The sequence below is a fragment of the Myripristis murdjan genome, chromosome 2 (assembly GCF_902150065.1).
Source record: "Myripristis murdjan chromosome 2, fMyrMur1.1, whole genome shotgun sequence".
Taxonomy (NCBI): domain Eukaryota; kingdom Metazoa; phylum Chordata; class Actinopteri; order Holocentriformes; family Holocentridae; genus Myripristis; species Myripristis murdjan.
The window spans coordinates 15,373,584-15,391,347 of NC_043981.1; the positions used below are offsets into that span (position 1 = coordinate 15,373,584).

Genomic DNA, 17,764 nt, shown 5'->3' on the forward strand with positions numbered 1-17,764 from the left:
AAACAAAACCAGTCCATCTCAAAGTCACTGTGAAATTGTTTATTTCCAGTTAAATACTTTCTTACAGTGTTGTATGAAAAACTTCTCTTTGGATTAAATACAAAAACAATATAAACTGACTGGACTCTGAAAATAAATTTGGCTGCAATTCCCTACTTCCCCCATGTATTCCAACTGGGAGCTGACCAGTTCAACTACCATTCACTTTTATTTGCTCTTATTATCCCCGATCACCAATATAGCTCTCTGAAAGTGTACATGATTTTTCACAGATTATATTAACGCTACAGCCCACAGACATTGTGACTTCCTACCAGGGAAAACGGAGTAGAATAGCCCTTCATGTTGGAATCCCAAGTAGGAAACACAAAAGACGTCTTAACCACCCGAGTTTTATCAGATGCAGTTATGTGACGTCATGTCAACATGGTGACATAAACCGTGGACACTTCACTGTGCTACTTTTACCTTTATAATCCTCAAAATGCACTCAAAATCAGATTTTTTTTGGCATTGCACAGTGTTTCTTCTATAATACGTCTGTGGTAAATGGTTATATTTATAATATTTAAATAAGCTGCACCACAGTTACTAACAACTGATGGAGCGTGCACCTTTAAAAATAAATAAATTCTTGCAGGGTAAGATTTTGTGTCGGCTAAGCAAAGTTGCACTGATGTCTGTTTTTCTTCCCTGCTTTTTCTTTTCTGAGCTGGATGACTGGAATGCATAGAAGTTGGAATAACAACCTGCCTGCTGGGAATTGCTGACTTCCGACTTTGAACGCTTAAGACTGGACAAACAAAACAAACTTAAAAAAAAAAAAAAAAAAAAAGACACTTTCTCAGCTGAATTCAAATCAGCGCTGAGACCTAAGTGCATTCAGTTCCAGCTGAAATGCTGAATTGTTAGAAGCAGGTTTTAGGGAAAATCTGCCATCATGTTGCCCAGCAGTCCAAGACCTTGTGGCCCAAGGATAATGTGGAGACCGGCATCAGTTTGGCTGTCGTCCACACGTTATGTACTGCATGAACATTAATGCACTGATTTTTCTTTGTTAGTAATCTCTGCACCTCACGGTTCTTGCAACTTGCAAGGTTTGCAACTTCCAGACTTGCTCCAATAATTAAGAGAAACCGCCTGAGAGGAAAAAAAAAAAAAAAAGTCAGTCAAATTGCTAGGAGCAGCTGAGGCTCCTCATTGGTCGGTAGCACTTTCAAACTTGCTGCCGATTGGTCCTCGAACTTCTGATGTATCCGCCCAGAAGTCCGGATTGTCCTGGTACCACTTGACTGGAGGACACACACACACACACACACACACACAAACATGATAATTAGGAGTGGATACTGAATAGCAATGCCAAACATAGCCAGTTCTTTGTGTGTTGAATGAATATGGCAGAAAGTATTTTCTCCACTTTTTACAGTAGAATTTAAACTTCCTGTGGATGGTATGTTACACTGTATACACAACTATCAGAAAAAACACTATCAGCTGCTGTACTTATTCTTGGGGACAGACAGCCAATACTGACTCTGTGCTGATAGAAAGCTAAAATAGGATATTGGTATCTAAATGTAAGTAACTTCATTTTCAGGCTATTTCTTCCACAGGATGCCAGATCTGTAATGGAGAATCATGGATTACGTCTACACTGTTCACTAAAACAAATATTAACATCAGTGAGACTGTTTGTAATTTAACTTATTTTTAAAGGCCGCATTTTTCCGCCTGCATATTTTGGTGAAATAACCTGCGGATTATGGAATACTGGGAAAGCTGTCCGTCTGATGTTTCCATCCTGCTTTCTATCTTACAGTGGATGAGTGTTTTCAGTGTATTAAACATAATAATATTGGTGTACCAGTCTGTCTGATGCCCTCAGCCCAGGACACCTCGGCCCTCCATCCCAGCTGCTGCAGCTTCTCACAACTGATGGGATAACGCAGATCCACTCGCGGCCTGCAGGTCGAGGGAACAGAAGGTCAGAGAGAGCCAAATGTGACCAAACATCCATGCATACTTGTGAGAAATCGGATTAAAATGTCAAATTAGAAAAAAAGAGTCTGACTTGGAGCAGTGCAGCTGCACTTAGAGAAGACGCACTGGACAGAAAAAGGCAGTGTAACAAGGATTTATGTTGACTTACCTGTCAGGTACAAACTCAAGCCAGTCGTTCAGTTCAGAGTCAGGCACATTCTTTACCTGTAACACACACACACACACACACACACACACACTCAGATGTTTATCTCCACCAGAGGACAGAAGCCACACTGTCAAGGAGTCAGAGGAGGTTTTTATCTCCTCTACTCTCTCACTCTCTCTCTCTCTCTCTCTCTCTCTCTCTCTCTCAAATTTGCCTTAAAATCATATTCAACTCAGTCACATTCAGGCATCAGTCTGCTTAGGAGGCTGCACATCCACAGACTGACAGGCAGAACGTTTATATTGGACTTTTTGTAAGCTTGAGCACTACATATTACATTTTATTTTTCATATTTCCCATTCAGTGTACTTGGTTTTGTTTTACTGAGATGTGAGATCTAAGATCTGCACCTCACTAAATGCACTCCTCTAGTGCATTTTGACAGCACAAGCATCATGCATAAGGATTTCCTTTTTTACATGCAGATTCTCACACAAAAACATGAATTCCTACATATTTCTGTGCATTGTCTACACAGTAAATATTACCATGTGCTGTTTGTGGACAGTTTTCTGTACTCATGCTACCTCTCTTCTGTAAATATCCACTGCACATTTCTCTCACGCTGGTGCATTAAACCCACCATCTTGATCAGCTCCCTGGCCAGCTGCACGATGGGAATCTCATAGCTTGTCCCCACGTTGTAGACTTCTCCCACAATCCCCTTTTCCAGAACTGTCAGGAAAGCCTCGATGACGTCGTCAACAAACAGGAAGTGCCGGGATTTGGGGAGCGTTCCGTGGATGGTGCTGAGGCAGAGAGAAGGATGGGAGTGCTGCGGGTTTAGTGCCACGTTTCTTTTTCTTTATCGAATGTGTGAGACGGTTAGGGAAGGCGGCTTAGGACGAGGATGTTGAAAAAAAAAAAAAAAAAAAAAACACAACAGAAAACAAGCGTTTGGTAAAATCTGCCACAAACAGAAGGAACATTACAATAAAAGCTTACCATTTCTTGTTCATTTTCAAGAGATTTAGAAATCTGGGAATGACCTGAGACATAAACACAGAACAGACTTATCAGTGTGAGACAAGGTGGCATAAATTTCTCTAAAAAGCATGGATGAACTTAATTTGCATTCCCCACTACTGTTTTGTCTTTTTTAAAAACTAAGAAATCTGACACCAACTCATGCCTTCAGTCGGTGTCCCGTACCTTCTCAGTGAACTGCCTGGGCCCGTAGACGTTGTTGCTCCTGGTGATGATGATGGGAAACTGGTGATGCAAAGATGAAGAAGCGTTAAACAACCATACCGATGATATTTGTGTGTGTGTGTGTGTGTGTGTGTGTGTGTGTGTGTGTGTGTGTGTGTGTGTGTGTGTGTGTGTGTACCTTGTATTTGTCCCAGTAAGATTTGACGAGGTATTCGGCCGCTGCCTTGGTAGCAGAATACGGGTTGGAGGGCCTCATTGGACTGCTCTCATCAAACACCTGGTCAGCGCGTAACAAGGATTTAGGAGTAAGTACACCCACCGTCCACCCTGGTAGCTTATCAATAAATCAATCGATTACTGAGTGTGTGTGTGGCCACCTCGTCCAGACTGGCTCCGTAGACTTCATCGGTGCTGACGTAGATGAAGCGCTGCAGTCGGTGTCGGGCCTGACGGGCGGCCGCCAGCACGACCCGCGTCCCGTCGATGTTCACCCGCCGGAAGCTGGACGGAGACACAAAGGACGCCTCTGAGGGAGAAAACAGAGGCAGGGGAGGCACAGTAATGAAAACGATAACCCCAAATTTGTGTGCATTTGTGTGAAATCTCCTCATTAGCTGCTCCGTGCTCCCCTGGGCTGTTTTTTCTTTTTTTTTTTTTATCCCTCCATTCACTTCCATAGCAAAACATCTCCAAAACAACACTTTTAGCACATAAACCAACACCAACAAAGTGGATTTTTTCATGTAATTACAACAATTTGTGAAAGTACTATGCAAAGATTTCCTGCAGACGCTATATGCAGGATCTACTTTCCAGTTCATATAGGAAAATAACGAGAAAAGAGCTGTTTAATGTCCTGAAAAAATGGGTCCCAGGGTTTATTGTTTTTTTGTTTTTGTTTTTTTTATACTGGCATAATCCACTTTTTGCATTGGTTTATGTGCTAACAGTGTTATTTTGGGAGCTTGTGGTGTTGTGGATTAGCAGCCCAGGGGAGCACAGCGCAGCTAATGAGGAGATTTCACCAACAATAGAAGCCTTGTGTTATCAGCTCCGGGTTTAGTGTCGACAACAGTCCCTGTCGCTCACCGACGTGCGTTTTGGCCGCCAAGTGGAAGACGACGTCGATGTTTTCTGTGTTGAAGATGTGGTTGAGCAGCCGCGGGTTGCACACGTCTCCCTGTTCAAGAGAGGAGCAGAAGTTTAGTGCACAGAGATGCACACGCTGAACTTGTTAACTGGACATAATTCTGAATGAAACATGAAAAAAATAGAAGTGAACAGTGGTGGAGCTGGTGTCAGAGGCTGTTTGTAGTGATATGATATTAATATTATCAGTGCTCACCCTGATAAAGGTGTAGTTCGCTCCATCTTCAACACTCTCCAGACTCCTGGGGCTGCAGCAGTAGTCCAACTGGACAAGATTAAAAAAAAAAAATTAATATATTTATTTAATGACCAAACAAAGGGGTTTGAGTGATATTTGAAGGCTGATACAGATGCTGAAGCTGTCAATATTGTTTAAGTATTTAATTAAGACAAAAAAAATCCAAGTATTCAGTGTTTTAGTGTTGGAAAAATCTCTTTAAAAACAGCTTTTTCGACCATGACAGGACACTACAACCTGGGATATTAAGATATGCATACATAAATACACACATACCATTGCATACTTCTGTGCAATCTCATCCACATGTCTTATTAGAGTCAGTTCAGGGATAAGTGTTCTCATTAACAACCAATCAATCAGTTCTACAATACACCAGTAATCAATTAAACTGCATCATATTCATTATACAATCGGACTGCACTGATGGGGTCACATGTGATTTTTAATTAAAGGACAAAAGATTAAATGATGAGAGGACAGCATCACTACCGCCCCACATACAGTGGTGTGAAAAAGTGTTTGCCCCCTCCCTGATTTCTTATTTTTTTGCATGTTTGTCACACTTAAATGTTTCAGATCATCAAACAAATTTAAATATAAGACAAAGATAACACAAGTAAACACAAAATGCAGTTTTTAAATGAAGGTTTTTATTATTAAGGCGGGAAAAAAATCCAAACCTACATGGCCCTGTGTGAAAAAGTGTTTGCCCCCTAAACCTAATAAGTGGTTGGGCCACCGTTAGCAGCAAAAACTGCAATCAGGTGTTTGCGATAACTTGTAATGAGTCTCTTACAGCGCTGTGCAGGAATTTTGGCCCACTCATCTTTGCAGAATTGTTGTAATTTAGCTACATTGGAGGGTTTTTGAGCATGAACCACCTTTTTAAGGTCATGCCACAGTATCTCTATGGGATTCAGGTCAGGACTTGGACTAGGCCACTCCAAAGTCTTCATTTTATTTTTCTTCAGCCATTCAGAGGTGGACTTGCTGGTGTGTTTTGGATCATTGTCCTGCTGCATAACACAAATGCGATTGAGTTTGAGGTCATGAACTGATGGCCGGACATTGTCCTTCAGAATTTTCTGGTAGAGAGCAGAATTCATGGTTCCATCATTTATGGCAAGTCATCCAGGTCCTTAAGCAGCAAAGCAGCCCCAGACCATCACACTACCACCACCATGTTTGACTGTTGGTATGATGTTATTTTCATGAAATGCTGTGTTAGTTTTATGCCAGATGTAACAGGATGCACACCTTCCAAAAAGTTCAACTTTTGTCTTGTCAGTCCACAGAATATTTTCCCAAAAGTCTTGGGGATCATCAAGATGTTTTTGGCAAATGTGAGATGAGCCTTTGTGTTCTTTTTGGTCAGCAGTGGTTTTCACCTTGGAACTCTCCCATGGATGCCATTTTTGCCCAGTCTCGTTCTTATTGTTGAATCATGGACACTGACCTTCACTGAGGCAAATGAGGCCTGCAGTTCTTTAGATGTTGTTCTGGCTTCTTTTGTGACCTCTTGGATGAGTCGTAGCTGCACTCTTGGGGTAATTTTGGTCGGCCGGCCACTCCTGGGAAGGTTCACCACTGTTCCAAGTTTTCTCCATTTGTGGATAATGGCTCTCACCGTGGTTCACTGGAGTCCCAGAGCTTTAGAAATGGCTTTGTAACCTTTTCCAGACTGATAGATCTCAATAACTTTCTTTCCCATTTGTTCCTGTATTTCTTTGGATCTCAGCATGATGTCTAGCTTTTGGGGATCTTTTGGTCTACATCACTTTGTCAGAGAGGTCCTATTTAAGTGATTTCTTGATTGAGAACAGGTATGGCAGTAATCAGGACCGGGTGTGGCTAGAGAAACTGAATTCAGCTGTGATAAACCACAGTGAAGTTATGTTTTAACAGGGGGGGCAAACACTTTTTCACACAGGGCCATGTAGGTTTGGATTTTTTTTTTTGCCTTAATAATAAAAACCTTCATTTAAAAACTGCATTTTGTGTTTACTTGTGTTATCTTTGTCTTATATTTAAATTTGTTTGATGATCTGAAACATTTAAGTGTGACAAACATGCAAAAAAATAAGAAAACAGGGAGGGGGCAAACACTTTTTCACACAACTGTACCTTATCATGGACATGAGTGAAATAATATAAAATGTTTTAAAATGGGTGAAGCTTCCCTTTAACCCTAACACACACACACACACACACACACACTCACTCACATTATCCAGATTGATGATTTTCCAGTCAGGATGTCTTCTGACTAGTGAACACACTAGATGGGAGCCACTGGAGAGAGACAAGACACACACAGGAACACGACGTTCTCATCAGGGGGAAGGCACCGCACCAAACTCTGTTACATAATCTGGCACATCAATGCCGCCTTGTTTACAGGCGATCACACACAACTAACAGAAAACGACTTATGACATTTAATAAACAGGACGTGCTCTTCATTTCGGCGTGTATCCGGGATTGGGAACTACATGGACTCACATGAATCCGGAGCCTCCAGTCACCAAGACCGTCCTGTTGAAGTCCATGATGTGCGCGTCACGGCCCGGGACCAGCTCATGTCAACCGGCTATAAACACAGAAACATCTCGAGCCGTGTGCACCTTCAGCTGCGGGGCTGCTGTCTGAACACACTGATGTTTACTCTTCCTCACTACTGGAGGTACACTGTCCAACTTGCGACAGTCGTGGGAGGCATTTTACGGCAATGTGGACACGTAGAAACTGGGCGGCAGCCGCGGGGTGGGGACGCCTGACGGTGTGGCGTCCGTCTGCTCTCCCATTGGCTGTCACAAATCACTCCGCTCTCTGATAGGCTACATTCTACGTCAATCAAAATGTCAACATAGCCAACGCAGCCAAACGTCAGTCAACGATGTCAATGTACAGAGAGTATAAGAGCACAGCTTCCGCTCACTGTTTTCAAAATAAACGTCATTATTGCACTCATGAGCCATTGTGGTAAAGCTACGACATAAAACAGACTTTTTAAGATAGGAGATATTCCTGGAAGCTTTTTAGTATATTTATATTGTTTTTATTAATTTATAATAAGTGTTTTAAGTCTCATCATTTAAGCTTTTAATAGATTAATATGTACTACAATGCACTGTAATGTCATAATCTGTATATCATCAAGGATAGATTGATGTATTTTACTGATCCCAACTTGGGAAATTCTGGTGTCACAGCAACAGGTTGTCCAGACATTGTACACGAATAATAGTAAACTACGCAAAATATACCTCCCGACACTAGGAGAAATATGTATCTTTAGAAGAATTAAACACAAGTAACAAAGTAAATAATGTGCCTCAAAACAAAGAATAATTAAAAATGGAAAGACTTTTGCTTACCCTATAACACTGATAAAAAAATGAAATGCACTAAAATACATCTATAGAAAATGTATAAACCTTTCACCTCTGCACCTTTGCATAGACTGTATGTATAATAAAATATGTCTACAAAATATTTATAGAGTGGAATATGTGTATATAATGTTTACGTAAATTCGTATCAACTGTAAGGCCTACTTATTTGATGTAATAATAGCACTGAGTGTGTTTTAATTATCTGTTTTGTTCCGAACAGCCCATTTCTTACTTGTTCTTTTCATTTTTCAAAAGCCGAAAACCTTTACGCCTTTTATTTTGAAAGCAAGACCGACAACAACATCCGGCCCGGTCCTGGCTCACCGCAGCCAGCTTGGCGCAGCGGCGTTTACTTCTCGCTTCGTGGACCTATTCATTTGACAAGCGGACGTTTATTTATTGATAACGTTAAATTAGAAGGGGGAAAAAGAAACATGTTTTATTTAGTAGCCACGCTGGTAGCCGCTCTGCTTTGCGGTCCGAGGGTTTTGGGGAAAACCGTGACGGGACTTTTTCAGAGCGAAGCGGCGAGAGAGCAGAGCGGCCAGTTCATCACTAAATTCATGTACCAAGGTAAAGACTGGACGTGTTGCTGCTAACGTGTCACTTCTCATGATCAATATTTACCACCAATAACTGATCAAAAACACTTCACTGCTTGGGTCCTGTCTGTCGTCAGCCCCGTTTGCTTTATTTACTCCTTTTTAAAGCTGGTATTCCTCCGCTGGAACTAGCTTATCAAATCACTAAGGCTGATGATGATTATTATGTATCCATTGATGATTACATACTTTTTTTTTTTTTTTTTTTTTTTACACTTGAAGAGTTCATTTGCAAAAACAGATATCTCCATTTGAATTTATTAAATCTTTTCAAACTTTTTTGAATTTTAGTACAATTTACTTTATATTTATTTCTATTTTTTATATGTTTATTTAGCCTGGCATAATGTTTATTATCCTAAATCATGCTTTGTGTGTGTGTGTGTATATATATGTGTGTGTGTACTCCAAGCAGTATCAGTGAAAAAGGTGTATTGATTTTAAGGATGGCTTTTATCTGTTTTTGCAAATGAACTCTTCACTTTTTTATTTATTTATTTACTTATTTATTTTTTATTTTTGCACTTTTTCCTCATGTTTCACAGCCAAACAGATCTGTACAAACATAAAGTTACCTCAGGAGAGTCATTGCTCCAAATTAAGGCTTCATTTTGGTGAGGGAAGAACTTGCATGCACATCTTCAAAGGGCTCCCATGACCTCTGACCTCCAGATATCTAAATGAAAATGGGTTCTCTGGGCAGCCATGGCTCTCTCCTTTGCAGACATGCCCGCCTTATGCTAATCTGTTTAAATTGTTCATATTTCTATTTTTTTTTTTTTAATCCTTGTTTATAGTGTTTATATTGCTTCTGCTATTTATCATGTGTATACTGTATATTTCTTCTAAATTTGCACATTGACCTACCTCTATGCACATTTTACACACCCATGCACACGGTTTTTTCTGTTTTTTTTGTTGCACATTGCTTTTTGCACACTGGCTTGTACTCAGATCTTATTCTGTTGTACTTAGATTTTTTTTATTTTAATTAATCTGTAATCTGTGGATACTGCTGAAAAACTGTGACTTTCCTGCGGGATGAATAAAGTATCTATCTATCTATCTATCTATCTATCTATCTATCTATCTATCCCATGCAGTCCAAATGTGTTCTTCTGGCCTGTTGCAAAATGGTGTATTTGAGCAGACTGGGGCCTAAACAGTCTTGGAGTTGTATAAACTGGCTTTGACTGGAAAGCTGAGACTCTTGTGGATTCATTGAGCCACATTCGATTCATGTGTGGTGATGTTAGCCCCCATAGGAGCCATTTTATTGCAGTGAGACTGTTTTTTGAAACTTGTCACTGTATAAAATGACCTATAGTGACCTTTAAGATAATGAGGGCCTCATGAAACGTTACAGCCACAAACTAATCACTAATCCCAGAGACCATTGCACCACAAATCTATTCAGTTTACACAAGTGGCTGAGAGTATGTGCAGATTTAGATTATGTGCTTTACCCGCCGGTCATCCCATCTCGCCAGTCTAATCCACTTGTCCTCCTCCTCCTCTCTCCTGATGTCCTGCAGGAGCGAACGGTCTGCTGGTGTGCAGGCTGGACAACTCCCCGCTGGCCGTGGAGAAGCAGTCCGTGCTGCTGCTCTACCAGGATGCGGACGAAGGCCTGGACAACCTCAGCTGCTCCGAGAGGCTAGCAAAAGCCCAGCTCACCAGTAAGAGCCACACCCACTCCCATACTGGATATAAAGGGCCGTAAATGCTCATTATACAGTCATGATAATGAATATTGACACAAAATATCAGCTATGAACCCTACAGAGTGAACATATCTGTGTCAGCTTTTCAAAACCCCATAACCTGTTACATGAGACGAGATAAAGTCCGGGCATGTCACGGCACGTCCCGTTGTCTTTTCCTTGTTTGACCCCATTGAAACCCGAGCAAATTCACTTTTCTCTTAAATACATAGTTGGGAAAGGAAACGAGCAACAATCCCCCCCCAAAAAACTACAAATAAAAGCCCACCCACAGGCTCCTGGGTGTCAAAGTTGTAGTAAAGGGATGCAACATACAACTGATGACTAACCTCCTCCTCTTCCTCCTCCTCCTCCAGTTTCCCTCAGTCAGGAGGAACACAACCAGACAATTCCTCATCAGCCGTCGCCCACAGCCTGGCACGCCCTCTACGCCGACAGATACACATGTCAGGTAACAACACTGTCACAAGGTGAAGTATTATAAGCATCAGTAGTTAGTAGTAAGCATACAGTAGTTGTAGCAAAAATACTAACACTACTGGTTATAATAGTAGTAACAGTAGCAATACTAGTAGTTGTAGTAATATCACCAGTAGCTGTAGAATAATTTATTGTGAATTTATTCCTTATTTTACTGTGTTATTAATTTTACGTCATTACTATGTTATATCGTATTGTTTTTTCTATTTTAGTGTATTTTTCTTGTCTTACTCTGCTTTTATCTACTAGTATTTTTAGGTAACTGGATTTTATTCTTTTTGTAAAGCACTTTGAACAACCGTACGTTGATCTGTATGGTTTTGTGCTATATAAATAAATTTGTCTTTTGCTTCTCTGTCTCTTTATTTCTCTCTCCCCCTCTCTCTCTCTCTCTCTCTCTCTCCAGGACGGTGGTATGTCGGTGATTCCCTCTCACGCCGACCTCAGGTTTACCGTCTTGTTATTTAACGCCGACTCGGCAGGAAACCCTCTGGAGCACTTCAGTGCCGAGGAAACGGGTCAGACATCCCACAATACTCCACCCCTACTGATACTCATAAGTTGTCATGGTTACACCAGGACTCTGCAAAAAAAACATGACACCAGATCTGGATATGTGGTTTTCTAGATGCAACACTTAATGTGAATATCTGGGGTTATAATGTGCATTGACACAACTATTAATGTTGTGGTTTTATTCAGTATTATCAAATACTTATTAATGTGCATGGTGTTGCAGTTCCTACTGATTGCCAGTAGAGGTCAGTGTTACTTAGTGCCCCTTTAATGAGTGACCCAAGGAGTTGCGACATCATTTATACAGTCAGCCAGGATAACAGCATCATTCTCAGAGGATGACCTGTTTTACTGTTGCCTTTGTTTTCCCCCTGTGACCCCATCAAACCCCCCCGCCCCCCCAGGACTCCACAGTTTCTACTTCCTGCTGCTGCTGGCCTACTTCGTGGCCTCCTGTATCTACACCCAGCCCTTGTACCAGGCTCTGAGGAAGGGCGGTCCCATGCACACCGTCCTCAAAGTGCTGTCCACAGCGCTGGCCTTGCAGGGCGTCTCCGCCCTCTGCAACTACATCCATCTGGCAAGGTAAGCCACCTCGTTTAGGTGATTTAATGTTTTTGTCATCAAGGCCTGACATCCAGAAGGAACAGCTGCTGATTGAAACTCAGAGAAAGTCTGATATGAAATATTTCCATGGATAGGAAATAAAGGTGTGATGGTCCCTCTTCCTGCTCCTCCACAGGTATTCCAGGGATGGGATTGGGATGCCGCTGATGGGCAGCCTGGCTGAGTGTGAGTCCTTTCTATCTTCTGAATCTTTACTCAAACAGCAGCACAAGGAGCTTCTGTACCCGCTGATTTCAGAATAATTTATGTTTGGACACAAAGGTAATCTGTGTTTCCTGCCCTCCTCTGTCCGCTCTGGCCTCTCCTGCGTCGATGCAGTGTGTGACATGGTGTCCCAGGTGTCCGTGCTGTACATGCTGCTGAGTCTGTGTATGGGCTGGACTTTGAGTCGAGGCAGGAAGCCTCAGTCCAGACCTCTGCAGTGGGATTCGTCTCCAGCGGCCACAGCTGTCGCCGTCGGGGGCGTCGTAACACAGGTACACACTAAAGTTCATACACCTCTCTGGTTTATGTGGTCTGTATTGCTTTTATATTTAATTACAGAGGAGGTCTAGCCAGTGTGATTCATCTCTGATAGGATGAATCACAGTGTGATGGCATATTAATCATCAAATCGATCAATACAGCACTGGACGTGTATATGAAGATCTTGGATTGCATTGATTCTAATTACATCCATCAGATTTCACATAAGTATAAATGCATTACAGTTTATTATTATTATTTGAATCCTGTGTTTCAGAGTTTTACATTATGTGCAGACAGTGTTCCACTATATATTTTTTTAAGGGTAACTATTCACATTTTGGTTTGCAAGTGGATCAGATCAAACAAGTCAAATTATCCTCCGTTAACATTATGACGTTGCTGGTCCACATACATGTCACACGTGGAGTAACGGTTAAAAAAAAAATACTTGAAATCGCGTTAGGCTGAGATGCATTTTCAGAGCTGTCGTGCCAGGGCTGTTTAAAACAAGCACGGCGTTCCCTCCTGGTGGTGCTTTCAGGGTGTCTTGCTGCTGTGGGAGCAGTATTCAGACTCGGAGACGGAGCATCACAGCTACCACGCCCAGCAGAGTCTGGCCGGGATCCTGCTCATCGCTCTGAGGGTCTTCCTGGCTCTCCTGCTGGCCTCGGTCCTCTACCAGATCATCTCTACTGAGAGGAGCACCCTGAAAAGAGACTTCTACCTCAGCTTCACCAAGGTAAACCACATTATACACACACACACACACAGTTTTCCGTGTGGTGTAATTAATGACTATAGACTGTGTCCCATGGTGTAGCTGATTATCACAGAGTGTCACTCGTGTTGTGAAGTTGTTGGCGTACTCTCTGAGGTGTGACCTGTGTTTCCTGCAGGGCTGTTTCCTTTGGCTCCTCTGCCATCCCGTCCTCGTCCTCATCTCTGTCGCCTTCAACCAGCACCAGAAGGAGAAGGTACGAACTCAGACTAACAGACAAACCACGCTTTTCAGCCAAGCTACCAAAATGTGAAATGAAGTGTGTTGTTTATCAGCTGGGTTGAGTTTGTTATAAAGCACAGGGGGCTTTCAGGAGGTAAAATGTGCCCTCAGTTGGCACAGGCTAGTGGTTCAATTTGCATGAAACTATTTGCATGAAAACACAGCAAGTCAGCTCTCATAGTCCCACTTAACCCTTCGTTCAAACTATTAAACTTGACCGAGAAATCTTTTTACAGCCCCTGAAAATGTCTAAAAGATATGAAGTGTTCAAACAATTTCACTCTGTATTCAAAAGTCCAGTATCTACGTTTTAGTCCTACATTTTCCCTCTTTTTTCTCTTCTTAATCACATCGTCTCCTGTCTCTCTGTCTCCTCCTCCTCCCTGTTTCGTGTCGTTTCCCCGTGCAGATGGTGACTATTGGCGTGATCCTCTGCCAGGCCATCTCCATGGTGATTCTTTACCAGCTCTTCCTCTCTCGCTCTCTCTACTGGGAGGTCTCCTCGCTCTCCTCTGTGTCGCTGCCCCTCACCATGTCCAGGGCCAACCAAAGGGGGCGCTACTGAGCACTCGCCGGGACTCTTTTGCCCCTCCACCATGTGGAGCGGGGCGACTCATGACCACTAAGAACGAAGCAGAGGAGACGTGAAGTGCTGGTATACCGTAGAAAATGCCCTCTTGATGCTGGAACCGGCATCGAGGGGACGCAATAACGGGCACACGAGAGAGGGGAACATATTTACTGTTACACCAGGAAGTCTCATCCCTCTGACCGCATGCCCAGTGAATCACAGCAGGGCTCACAGAGCGGCAAGGAGAACATATTTACGGCAACAGCCTACCTCTGGTCATGGGAACCACCGTCACCATGTGAGGGCCTCACCAGTGGAGTGGAACAATTTTTAGGCATCGCAGAGCAAGAGGGACGGTATTTAATGCAGCACCACAGAGGAAATAGACACAAGGCCTTTCTTGTCATGTCCTCTCGTGCCTTCTTGTGTTCTCCGTCACGTGTTTGGCGTAATATCTAACGGACAAAGTACAAACACACGGGTGGTTAAAGTTCCCGGAGGTTAAACTGCAAACCACAAAACGCTGAAGCTGCATCGTCTGTGTTCACTCACAGACCAGAGATGTTGACCTCAAGCACGCAGACTGTAGAGATGCTCTCCGTTCAGACGTTGCTGACAGGTTTGTTGTTTCCAAGGCAACATGAGAGGATCATGCTCCACAACACAGATATCAGCTTGGCATTTCTGGAGTTGATAATCATGTAGATGGTGGAATCACAGGAAATAACAGGTGACCCGGTGCAAGGCAGTGTTTTCTGAGATGCTGCCTGTGCTAACTACTGCTGAGCTTTTCTTCTCTCTTAATGGGATAGTTCACCCATGTTGAAAAATGTGATATTATTGCTCACACACACACACGCCCTAACTGTAATGTTGGACAGTAGTGGTGCTGTCTTTCTCTCTCATTGTTACTGAGTGCTGGATACTGGCTGGATGCTAACTGTTAGCCTCCTGCCATTGAAGTAGACTTCCCCCCAGCTAACATTCTTAAAAATAACCGCTTTAATCCACTCGAAGAAGGTTTGACATCACTGCACAAGTGTCGCTTTCCCCAAACTAAAATGCACATGTGATGACTGAACTCAGTTACTGTTTATAACTGCATTTTTTCTCTCATCAACATCTGGAAAGATCCAGTAACTGAGGTATAAACTGAGGATCAGCACTGAGAGCTGAGACCGCTCAAGAAAATAATTCTACCATTTTTTTTTTTTTTTTTTTTTTTTTTTTTTTTTTTTTACAGCATTTCGGTTTGCAAAAAATTCTGGCCGCCATCATCAAACTCAAACTTGAAAGGAGGTGCAGATGTCACCAGATCTGTCCAGATGTTGACAACAGGAAAAATATCAAATGATCAAAATAACTTGAGCAAAAGTATTTTCCCCATGCACTCAGTAATGACATATTAGTTAAGTAAAGCGACACCTGTAATTTGATGCTAAACCTTCATTGAGTGGATTAAAACAGTGATTTTTAAAAGTGTTAGCTGGGGGGAAGTCTACTTCAATGGCAGGAGGCTAACATTTAGCATTTTGAGCCAGTATCCAGCACTCAGTAACAGTGAGAGAAAGACAGCACCACTACTGTCCTACAGAACAGGGAAGTGAAGTAATATCACATTTTTCAAAGTGGGTGAACTCTCCCTTTAAAGCAGCACCAGGCAAGATTCATGAATAATAAAGGACATCCATCTTTCAAATGACTGCAGCTAAGAAAAGTGTCAAGGCGTAGGCAGGATCCAAAGTTGAACGTGACGATATTTGATATCAAATGTTCATTTTGTCTGAAAGCGCTGGTTATTGAAATGCATCAGATTTAATAAGATGGACGCTTGTGTTCTTCCACTTATTTTGGAAAGAGAGATGGAAAGATGGATGGATGAATGTGCATGTGGTTGTGTAGACAGCGGATCAGTGGATAAATGGGTGGAGGTGCATGAACGGATGACTGGATGGGCGAATAAATGGAAACATGGCTGGACGAAGGAATGAGTAGATGGATAGAGAAGTAAAAATATGGGTGCACTGGAAGAGTTAGGCAGCTGGATTAAATGAATCAGTGGATTAATAAATACGTACACAGATAAATGGATGATCTAAAGAAAGAGTGGACGGACAGATGTGTCCACAGCTGGATGGACAGATATTTAGGCTCTCTTAGCCAAGATGAATGGATGAATTTCGTCATTTCATACATACATACTTCAAAATAGCGTTCACATTAGGACCCCAGTTTACCTGAAATACCTGAGGTTAAGTAAATGTAGGGAATGAAGTACTCACTTCAAAATAAAAGCCGCAAAATGAGCAATCTTCAGTGTTCAGATCATAACAGGCTATTTTTTTTTTGGTTCCTTTTGTTGCCGAGGCTCATTAAAAACATATTTATTCATCGTAAATACCCGACTTCATACTGGACCTGCATGTTACAGAAAATGGACAGTTGACTGCTGCTGGCATGGAACACGGACACCGACGTAATTTATTTATTATACATTTATTTGTCAAAATGTATATTTGGAATGCGGCCCTTTAAATATAGAGAACCTATCAGTTACTGTACAGATGATTTTATATTTGATTGACATTTTTATTTCTCATGTTTAAAAAAAACAACAACATTGCAAAGCCTATAAATAACACATTTGCACGCACACACACACACAACTGCTGTTTTATTTTATTTTAATTCTTGATTTTGCAATTGGCCAAGTGGTTCTCAGTCGCTTCGGCCTTGAAGCAGCAAAAACACGTTTTTTCCTTCTCGCTTTTTAAATGAATTTCACAACCCTCCAAGATCATCTCACCACATGATGTTTTCCAGTCACCAGATTGGTATTCTGAATATTCCAGACTGTGTGGAAAACTAAAAATAGTAATCCACAGTGGTTATATGTCACATTATACTTGAATATGAACCTTTGTGAGCGTTTTTTTTTTTTTTTTTTTTTAAATCCCAAAATGTGCAATCTGAGTTGTACTTTACGCCGTTTTTTATAAGTTGTTGTGTGTTATAGCAATACAAATATGTATGTTTGCATGTTTGTGTATGATGCAGAGGCGCTGGAGTTTCTCTTTTTTTTATTTTTTATTTTTTATTTTTGGTCACAGCTCCCCGTTTCCACAATGACAATCTTATTATAATTAGACTGTAACTAAATGTGAAGCCTCTGGTCGTGTTGCATCATGCAGACCACATTAGCTGCGTATTTATCTCCTCAGATTGTTGGATTTAGTTTCAGCTTGAGTAAAGCAAACCACTAAAAACAGAAAACCGGCCTCTTCTCTTTCTTGCAGTATGCATACTACATAAAGCAACTCATAATTTCCCATTCAATTATAAATTATATATTAATCTCTATATATTCCATAATTGTGGAAATATGGGAGCTGTAAAGGGATAGTAAGCATGAATCCAGACTTTCCTGTGATGGGTATCGGGTAATATGAAATACTTACAGCAGCACATTATAAATTCACTGCAGTGGGACCCCAGATTAGACCAGATTACTTGATTGTATCGTCGCTAGAACATCATAACAACACAAACCATCATTAAGCACATTAATTAATTTTCTCCAGTGCACATAACACACTTGTTTGACATGGGTCTTCCCATAACCCTTGT

General features: G+C 41.7%; 2 protein-coding genes across 2 annotated transcripts; one reads left to right on the forward strand and one right to left on the reverse strand.

Annotated features, from left to right (window-relative positions):
• Window positions 1-18: 18 nt before the first annotated feature.
• Window positions 19-7,467, reverse strand: tgds (TDP-glucose 4,6-dehydratase). The gene is made up of 12 exons (XM_030072014.1): window positions 7,257-7,467; window positions 6,980-7,046; window positions 4,710-4,778; window positions 4,454-4,544; window positions 3,742-3,890; window positions 3,543-3,641; window positions 3,365-3,424; window positions 3,158-3,201; window positions 2,796-2,961; window positions 2,153-2,208; window positions 1,868-1,965; window positions 19-1,292 (listed from the first exon to the last, which is right to left on the reverse strand). Exons 1-12 carry the CDS (start codon window positions 7,301-7,303, stop codon window positions 1,198-1,200), a joined length of 1,041 nt encoding a protein of 346 aa, XP_029927874.1. The 5' UTR covers window positions 7,304-7,467; the 3' UTR covers window positions 19-1,197.
• A 1,043-nt stretch (window positions 7,468-8,510) lies between these two features.
• On the forward strand, window positions 8,511-14,994 carry gpr180 (G protein-coupled receptor 180). Its single transcript, XM_030066945.1, has 10 exons — window positions 8,511-8,722; window positions 10,287-10,430; window positions 10,832-10,926; window positions 11,362-11,473; window positions 11,876-12,056; window positions 12,214-12,263; window positions 12,417-12,574; window positions 13,108-13,305; window positions 13,463-13,540; window positions 13,976-14,994. Exons 1-10 carry the CDS (start codon window positions 8,584-8,586, stop codon window positions 14,129-14,131), a joined length of 1,311 nt encoding a protein of 436 aa, XP_029922805.1. The 5' UTR covers window positions 8,511-8,583; the 3' UTR covers window positions 14,132-14,994.
• Window positions 14,995-17,764: the final 2,770 nt, after the last annotated feature.